This window comes from Podarcis melisellensis (assembly GCF_964234715.1).
Source record: "Podarcis melisellensis genome assembly, chromosome: 2".
Lineage (NCBI taxonomy): Eukaryota > Metazoa > Chordata > Lepidosauria > Squamata > Lacertidae > Podarcis > Podarcis melisellensis.
The window spans coordinates 5,558,466-5,568,333 of NC_138529.1; the positions used below are offsets into that span (position 1 = coordinate 5,558,466).

At 46.3% G+C, this 9,868-nt stretch overlaps 1 protein-coding gene across 1 annotated transcript; it reads left to right on the plus strand.

Annotated features, from left to right (window-relative positions):
- Window positions 1-507: 507 nt before the first annotated feature.
- Window positions 508-8,504, plus strand: LOC309363700 (inhibin beta E chain-like). Its single transcript, XM_081900078.1, has 2 exons — window positions 508-4,319; window positions 6,685-8,504. The coding sequence occupies exons 1-2, from the start codon at window positions 3,959-3,961 to the stop codon at window positions 7,404-7,406; spliced, it is 1,083 nt and encodes a 360-aa protein (XP_081756204.1). The 5' UTR covers window positions 508-3,958; the 3' UTR covers window positions 7,407-8,504.
- The last annotated feature ends 1,364 nt before the right edge of the window (window positions 8,505-9,868 follow it).

Consider the following 9,868-nt stretch of genomic DNA (forward strand, 5'->3'; position numbering starts at 1 on the left):
TCTAGGAACTTCTGCTTCTTCTTGTTTTTGGGTCATTCCATGTCAAGTGATCTGACTTTTTTACCTTATGTCATCCAATTTTCTTAATATTTTGTACTCTTGTTGAATGAGGAAAACTAAATTTAAATCTAGAATTTTAGCATTTTATCTCATCCCATTTCTGAGTTATGAGGGCTTGAAATTTCAAAAAAATATCAATTTTGGCCTTGTCCGACTACACAAAAACCTTAAAAGCTCAGTCCAGCATTGAGATATGTCAAAACTAAAAACACCAATCTCTTCAGAACCTCATGGGTTTTAATGTCACAAGATGGAGTTACTTTAAAATTTAAATTTAACTCACTGCAAGAAGACCCGTTTTTCCTAAATAGTGATTTTTAAAAATCACTTTTTAAATTTTGTAACTTAAAATTTAAATTTAAAGCAAGTCCATATTGATTTTTTGGCTCGGGTGAAGCCATTGAGCTCCCAGGCTGGGTGTAAGTGTATGCAAATGTGCATTGGGGTGGTGGTGTGGGGTGCCAAACTGGGCCCTTGACCCGGGTGAAATAAAGCCTAATTTAGCCCCTAATATTTGCCCCATCTCAATCTGCTTCAAGTTTTTGAATATCTTCTTCACCTCTTAGGAACAGATCACCCTGGAGCCCATCCATACATGGGGCTATGTACACCCATGTCCTCTAAATATGGTATCAGAGGTGGTATGAGCAGTTTTTGCCAAAGATGGGAGTCATTTTGGGGGCACTGAACTTGTGGCTTTGTACCCAGTGGTGGTCAGGCCAAAGGATGCTAATCTAAGTCCAGCAATCTCCTCACTGTGGCCACCCAGATTCCCTGTATTGCAAGGTGTATTGCCAGATGATCCTCAGGGACAATTCTATTATTCTAAGTATGCAAGCATTTGCACTCCTGCTATCCTAACCCAACACACACACACAGAAAGCGAGTGAGACAGAGAGAGAGATTTAAACTAGGCCGTTCAGTCGCCAGAGGTGAATATGCAAGAAAGTGCCTGGTTTTTTGCCTGACAGAACACCTAAGGAGCCAGATCCCTGGTTCAGGTAGCTCAGGACTGTCTTCCTCTGGATTAGCTGCCAGCAGCTCATCAGGGTTTCAGAACAGACTTTTCCCAAGCCTTACCTGGAAAGGCTGACTGAAGTTGTGGCCTTTCACATGCGCTGAACTATGACCTTTCCCATTTAGTATCTTGTATGCTGCATGAAAAAGGCCCCCAGGTGGGTCAATCCTTGGAATATCTAGGTGAGGCTGGGAACAACTACTTGCAACCCCTTGGAAAACCATTGCCAGGCAGTTTAGAACTGGGACGAGGAACCCAAGGCTTACAACCTAATACCTACAAGAGACTGAGCCTTTCTGCTGTGGGGAGGGGACTCTGCAATCTTGCAGTTCAGCAGACACTGCCCATTTGGCCTTGACCAGCTATTAGCTGCAGCTTCAAAATGATTTTTCTTACAGGTCAATGGTAGGGAAAAGGTTTCCCACCCCTGGTAGAACATGGAGCTAGATGAACAGTTGCCTGACTCAGGTTCACCTGCTGGTGGCGTGAGGGGGGAGGGGTAGTGATGGTAATAGTGGTGAGTTCCGCCACCTTTCCCCCCAGATAAAGGCACTGCTAAGAGCTACTGTCTCCATTCCTCTGCCCATGCACATACTTCTTCAACATGACAATGGCGCAAGGGGGATGCCAGCATTAAACATGGGAGTGTGATTTATTTCACATGCTTGATTCTCATCCTTGCAATCCCAGCATATCTCAACAAAGAGAGAGAACCCACGAGCTTCCCAGCCTGGTGCAATCAACTCCCTTTTGATTTCTGCTAATTAACTTAATAGTAATTAAGTTTTATCCATTTTAATGCTGTGTAAGTATTTTGAACCATTTGGTTACTGTATAAAAAATAGGGCGTGGGCTATCTAGCCAGGTTCAGTGCTTTTCATTCCCACTGAATTCAAAAGAAGTATTATGAATAATGTTTTCTCCCCTTAGAATTTATGGGGCATGGAATATAAACCATCTTGAGTCTCATTGGAGAAGGTATTGAATCAACCAATTATTTGTAATAATATGTCTCTCCCTTCTTTCCAGATTTAATAAGCCTCACCTTCTGTTGCCAGAATTTGTAGTGATGCCTTTGTAGGCAGTTTAATTCACAAATAGCATTGATACTGACGTTATTTCTGGTGTTGCTGGTGGTGCAACAATAATCTCACCACCGTGGCATGTGATGGGGTTCATTTCCTTGTCACAGTCAGCCTACTAATATGTAGCACCGACCATTTGTTCCTCCAAGTGTTTCTACTCTCTGGGGAAACAGAGCAGCAGGGAGTCCCTGTGACTGGGCAATAAAGGAAAAGGCAATACAGAACCCCAATTACACAGCCAGAGTTAGGTCAATGAAGTAAATTTGCACAGGTTCTTTAGTTTACATTGTATATTCCAGATACGAAACGAAGCTGCAGAAAAGTGGTTCCAGAAGCTGTTAGTACTGACAGCACTGCAATCCAAAGGTTTGTCTCCATCATAGAAGTTAAGATCGCAACTCCAGCGAGGGACCTTGGCACCTGAGCAAAACTTCGCTGATGTATCAAGGTGATGGAATCCTGAGCAGTGCAAATAATGTGGCATCTCACCTGCCACAGACGTCATGTTACAGAAAGGGAAACCAGTTGATAATCCCAGACACATTTCCTCACCTTTGTTAATAATCACCAGAGGATTTATTGGCAGCAGATAAGGAGTTTGTGGCTTCTGAAAGATGAGAGTTCCAGGAAGCAATCATTTCAGAAGGCTTTTAAGTAATTTATCTGCTTGCTAGCATACTGTGGTGCTGGATAGATGTGATTAGAGGTTCTACCTGTTCTTACCTGTATCTTGGGAGTTTTCTCTGTGCCCGCTAACATCTTCTCAAAATTGTTGCTTTAAAGTTTAAAGACTCAGAACCAGTGAAGGTGGTGAATGTCCTGTGTGTGTGTCTGGAGGCAGTTGGAGGATGGATAGTGGCTAACAGATTGAGGTTGAATCCTAACAAGACAGAAGTACTGTTTTGGGGGGACAGGGTGAGCAGGTGTGGAGGAATCCCTGGTCCTGAATGGGGTAATTGTGCCCCTGAAGGACCAGGTGTGCAGCCTGGGAGTCATTTTGGACTCACAGCTGTCCATGGATGCACAGGTCAATTATGTGTCCAGGGCAGCTGTCTACCAGCTCCATCTAGTAGGCAGGCCAAGACCCTACCTGCTTGCAGACTGTCTCACTAGAGTGGTGCATGCTCTAGTTATCTCCTGCTTGAACTACTGCAATGCACATTTTCTCTGGGGTTGTTCCCACATCCCACCCCTATGCTTTGCCATTTTCTCCCGCCTTAAGCCCCTCTTCACTCTGGGGCCGTGAAAAGTCCTTCCCAATGCAATCCTACCCCTGCTTTGCTTTACATCATGGCAAATTGTGTTCCCTTTCCTCAGGCACCTGTTTCCACCAAAGGGAGCCTGTAATCTCCTTTTGCTAAGCCCTTCCTCCCCAACTAGAGGAAACCTCCCTGGGGCACTAGGTGAGCCAGCCAATCAGAGAGGCGCAAAGGGCAGGGCCAGACTGGCTGAGTGACAAAAACTGAGGCACATAGCTGCCTGACACTCTGGAGCAGCCAGTCAATGAGCTGAGATCTCTTGAGTGATCAACACCTGCTTCACCTCGGCACCAGCAGCAGATCCACCCAGCCCCAAGAAGCAGGGAGAGCAAGAGGAAGCAAAGGAGTTGCCAGGGGTTAGCAGTAGTTCTCCTCCTTGTACCCCGGGCAGATTGCCATTCCTTTTAGACTAAGATGCAAGCAGCTGGTCCCAGCGCAGGCACGGTTCGTGAGTTCTAGTTACTGTCACAAGAACTACGTGGCAACAAAACCACCTCCTCTGCTGCATCTTGCTACCTACCACGCTTGGGTTCTTCATGGCTCCCACCTACAGCCCCCAGGGCAGCTGGACTCCTCTGGCCACGCTGGCCCTACTATGGACTTCTTTGGCCTGGATCGAGGGAAAGCCTGCGTGTCCTTCCTGTAAGGTGCCACCTCTGGAGCCCGGTGCTGAGAAAGCCTTTCTGGTCGAATTAGCCAAGCAGCAGATCCTGCAGAAACTAAACTTGAGCGAGAGGCCCAACATCACCCACCCTGTGCCACGTGGGGCAGTGGCCAATGCCCTGCGCCGCCTGCACCTGGGCAAAGCCCGGATGGACAGACTTGGGCACTTCTCCGGCTGGCAGAACCCCGAGCCTGATGAGCAGGGCTACGAGATCATTAGTTTTGCAGAGACAGGTGAGTCCTCATAGCTCTTCCTGGCACATGGCCCAGGACTTGAATATTATGGTGGAGAGAATGTAAACTTGCATGTGCCAACAGCTCCCCCCACCCCCGGCAAATATTTGCTGCATACAAAGTGCTCTTGAGAGCAGAGACTTGTAGTTATTCATTGCACTGTAATTTCCTACCCATGGGAGATCTGGGTAGATTCTGACTGTGCTGGAAAATATCAACTGCAGGGGGAGAAGGGCAATGTGTGTGGAGGAACTAGTGGTGGTGGTGAGAGTGGACAGGTTGCTAAATTTCTCATTAATCCAGTTTTCTGTGGCATATCTCAGGCTGCAGACAGATGTTTTTTCTGAGTGAGAGAGAGAGAGAGATGAGTGAAGAGGGTATTAGTGGAAGTGGTGTTGTCAGCAGTGTGCATTTCCATGCCATTATCACTTCTTTAAAAACCTGCAAAACTTGTTCCACCAGCAGTTATAATGCGGCAAAAGAAATGAGTCTGTGTGCCACAGACAGTGATGCCGACGCCTCTATCATACTACCTTCTCTCTTAAAAATGACTTCCTGCCACCATCTGCCCTCTCTGCTTCATGTGCAATATAGGATGGGATCACTGGAAGTAGCTAGTAAGCAGGATGAAGCTAGTGTAGTGTTGCTACCCTTTTTATACCTTTAACAGCTGTATGACAGGAAAAATATAACAAGTGGGGGGAAAGCTTCATCTGTTGGTTTTTGCCTGTTATTTACTATTCTTCCAAATAGTGGCAGTTGGAAGAATATCCCACACCACTGTGTTGCTTTCTTGCTTGATGCCTAATTTAATTAACAACGTAAGATGGCCCATCAGCAACCTGTTCTCACATGGGCCAACGAGGTCCCCTGTCGGAAGCCCACAAGCAAGCAGAACCTGTGTGCAACAGCCCTGTCCCCACTTGTGGTTCCCAGCAAATGGGTATTCAGACCCATACACCTCTGGCAGTGAAGGGAGAACACAGCTGTCACACACACCCATTTCTCTGACCCCTTTCTTTCTGTGTGCTCCTGAGAACTTAGGCACCAAGGGTCTTGTGCTGCTTCCTATTCCTCTCAGTGAGGTGCACTCAGAAGAATGTCTAGATCAGGGGACTGCAGCTCCCATAATCTCTGGACCATTGGCCATTCGGTTGGGGGCGTTGATGGGAGTTGTAGTTCGGCAATATCTGGAGGATTGCAGATTCCCTACTGCCCCCCCATTGGGCAAGGAGAGATTGGTCATATTGTGGTATTAGTGATAAGCACTCAGAATTTTCATGGGCTTATTTAGGTATTTGTACAATTTCTTGCTGTTTCGACTATGGAATGACCTTTGTGACCATTGCATGGCAGAAATCCACCTGGACCTAGTGTTGCAGGCTCAACATCTGTTTGGCTGCAAATAAAAAATATTTACCAGAAAAACCCATCCATTTTTGGCTGGTATGCGACCCCATGCTGAGTGAGACTAAGCAATCAAGCTTCTTGGCATATTGTTCTAAGGTTGTTGGGTCAAGTGGTTAAAAAAAAATATCCCAGGCTGTCCCACCAAAAGGGGGCAGTGATGTTGCTCATAAGGAAAGTGGAGGAAATGGCTTTTTATAAGAGAGTTATAGTGGGGAGGTGTGTGGAAGAACAGCTGGGGAGAACCAGTGTGGGGTAGCAGATAGGTTTTCATTTCAGCAGTCTCCTCCTTTAGTTTTTAATTATGTTGTTCTTTATTTATTTGGGATTGCTTGCCTGCTTCATCAGAACCTGCCTTCCCACATGTTTTGTACAGGGCTTGACTTTTTTGGCAGCCAATGAACAACAAGAATCTATTAGAAAGACCATTAGTGCTTAGTTTGGAGCCATGCTCTAGTAAGAAGAGCACCCTTAGGAGAATCATGTTATTCACCATTAGGGTCAGGCATTATTTCCCCAAGTGATAAAGACTGTGAAAGGGGAATAGAGTACACACTAGTACACACTGTATACACCAGTCCCAGCCCCTGCATCCCTACCTCTGTTGGTTCCATCAGCATGATCAGCGTTCCCCATCACTAGGAGGATTCTCCATGCTTGAAGCACAATGCACAAAGCTGCAGCTGGCCAGGATGGGGATATTGGGGACGCCTTGTGGGGTTCTGCTGCTCCCTCTGCATGTTCGCAGGTGCACTTACCCTCAGCCTATCTACCTCATGGGGTTCCTCAGAGGCATAATTCAAATGTAGAAAATAGATGTGAAATGAGGGCAAGGCAACTCTTGGACATATTTTTGACCCTAATCAAAGGACTCTGCTTCAGGCATGTTGGTAGCTTTTCTGGGGCGGGTCAGGATTAGCATTCCTGATTTTCATCTTGATTGTCTTCCCCTCTACAGAGCCCTCCGGGGTCCTGCAGTTCCAGCTGACACATCCGAAAGGCCAAGACATGCATATCCTCCAGGCTGAGCTGTGGCTGTACCTCAAGGCTCACCAAAACATCACCCTGCAGGTCTACCTGGCAGGGCAGCAGCGAGTGGCCCTTGGGGAGCGGCAGCAGCTGGAGAGCAAAGGCAGCAGCTGGCACACCTTCTCCCTCATGCCAGATCTGCAGAGCTTCCTTGAGCGTGAGGAGACGGCGCTGCGCCTGGAGCTGCAGTGTGAAGGCTGCCACCCCACCATTGACTCTTTGCTGACTGCCACCGGCAGCTCCCAACAGCCCTTCTTGATGGTCAAGGCCAAGATACGGGAGCCCGGCCACCGGGTAGCTAAGCGCAGCCTGAACTGTGACCAGAACTCTGACCTGTGCTGCAGAAAAGACTATTACGTAGACTTTCGGGACATTGGTTGGAATGACTGGATCTTTAAGCCAGAAGGTTATCAGATAAACTATTGCATGGGTGAGTGCCCCATGCACCTGGCTGGCTCACCTGGGGTAGCAGCCTCCTTCCACACGACTGTCTTCAACTTGGTCAAAGCCAACAACATCCAGACTGCTGGCCGGTCTTGCTGCGTCCCCACACAGCGACGGCCCCTTTCTCTGCTCTACTTTGATCCCAATAGCAACCTCATAAAGACAGACATTCCTGACATGGTTGTTGATGCTTGCGGTTGCAGCTAAGAGCAGGATTCTAGCCACAGGGAAATCTGAGAGGGCAGAACAGAAGATGTAAGACTTTTCCCACTACTCCTATTCATGGGTGTAGCCGGGATTTTTGTTGGGGGGGCAGGACTTTGTTAGGGGGGCAGAACTGGCATGATTGGTCAGTTAGTTAAGTATTTCTATTGTTTTACTTGATCTAGGGGGAAAGCTGCCCCTGCCCCCCCATGTCCCCCTGTCCATGCTCCTATTAGACACCCATGTGACAGTCATGATGCTTCCTTCTAAGCTGGGTAGGGTGGTGTGTTGGACTCTCTTCACAGAGCAACCTTGGTTTCTGCAGAGAAGAGCAAGTTGCAGGAGGCCTTAACCAATCCTGCCTTCCTCAGGACAAAAGCATTCACAGTAAAGCACATAAATAGTGCCAGGCAGGGCTACCAACAGGACCATTTGGACTTTGGACACTATTGTCCTCGGGTTCCACTCTGGAAGTGGCAACTCGATAGCCCCTCTGACCTCTGCTTTTCCCACCACCACCAGACACACACAGCAGATTCACTTGCACCTCTTCCCCAACCCCTAGCTATGGCCCGATGGGATCAGTCCAAATGCCAGCTGGGGGAAAGCCAGCATAACATATCCCCCAGGAATGTAGGTAGTCCACATGCCTACTTGTCTCAATCCATTCAGTTCATTTTTAATATATGCTACTGATGCATTCAAGATTCCTAAATGCAACTGGAGAGAATTAACCACAGAAAAGCCCTTCAGACCTGACCAGTTAGATACAGTGGGATAGAATTTGGGGTTCTTGGCTTTGGGTAGTTTAAGGATTCTCGTGGTTGTGGCTCTCACTTTCATTGTGTTCCCGCCTGTGTCTCTGGCTGGATTAGAAAGTGTTTACTTGGGAAAAGCCTGCAAGGAGTGTGCAGAAAAATGGGGGTGCTGAAGAGTCAGAGCCACACATTCAGTCAGTGACAATGATGCCAAAGGTGCCCTTGATACCATTAATACCTTTTTTATTCGTGCATGGATGTTGCACTTATGTTAATGTATCTATCTATATTATTTTATTTTTGAATTACATCAATAAAAATGATGTGTTTTTTTTTAAAAAAAGAATCCAGCATGGTTTGAGAAATGTTTTTCATCCACAAAACTGTCCAGATATGTTTTTTTTTTAAAAAATAATAATAATAAATTTATTAATGAACTTTTCCTTGATGTGCATCAAACATATAAATGAAGTGCAATACAGTCTTCAAAACACACGCATTAAATATATATATGGAGAGGAAGAAAGGGGAAAGAGAGATGTCTTCCAGCCTTAAAAGGCGACAACAGGGATTGAATTGGGGACTTTTTGCTGCTGAGCAAAAACAAACAAACAAAAAACCTCTTAGCAGCAGATGTAGATGTAAAGGTAAAGGTACCCCGTCAGTTAGGTCCAGTCGTGGACAACTCTGGGGTTGCGGCGCTCATCTTGCTCTATATGCCGAGCAGCAGATGTACCAACCACCGTAAGGTTTTAATGTCATTCTGCCAGTAGCCCCCACCCCAGCTAAGAAAGTAAGAAAAGTGCTGCTGGATCGGCTAAAAGGCAATTCTTATCCACATGCCTATGGGAAGTCCAAAAGGAGGCAGGGCCTGGGGGCAACAGCTCTCTCCTCACCTGTGAATTCCCACAGCAGGTATTCAAAGGCATAGTGTCTCTTGACAGTGACGGTACCGTGCAGCTCTCCTTTCTTTCTCTGCTCTTTGGTTGCTTATCTGTTCCCAACAATCCTGTGTTAGTACTGAGCACCAACCCATTATTCTAGGCCATGTTACACACATGCACTGAGGTCTCTGAGTCCAGATCGTCAAACTCTCTGTCTTTCATCACATTGCAAGAGAACCATTGCATGCAGGGTGTTCTACTGTGGCTTCATACTGAAGTTAAGCTAATGGCATTTGCAGGATACGTTAGCGAGTTTGCCTGCGACTATCAGTTACAATTTTTCTGTGGTGTTTGGGGGCATAAACAAGAGCCCACGTTAAAGGTTCCTGCAGCAGACTGAGAGGAGAGACATGTAATATTTAAAAGCATTGGAAGTGGTTAGTTAGAGGCTCTGCTGGCCTTGGCAGCAAACAGTATCACACAGCTATTCCTTTTTTTTATTTCTTTATTAAATATATACCACCCTTCATCCACAGACCACAAGATAAAAGCACAGGATAAAAGCACAAATAAATAGAACCAAAAATCCAAAAACAAAGCGGTACACCCCCCACTGTCATCTCTAGTCAACGGAGTGTGGCAGGTTTTCAAAACAATACAAAGGTATTCTAAACCTGCTTACTATAGACAAAAGTCTAACAAGTATACAGTACATATCATAGTACATACGCTTAAAAATTAAAAATTCACATGCCGTTCTAGCATACTCATTAGACAGCTTTCGTGTGCTATGCTGAAGCAACCCAGTGAACCTAATGCAAGA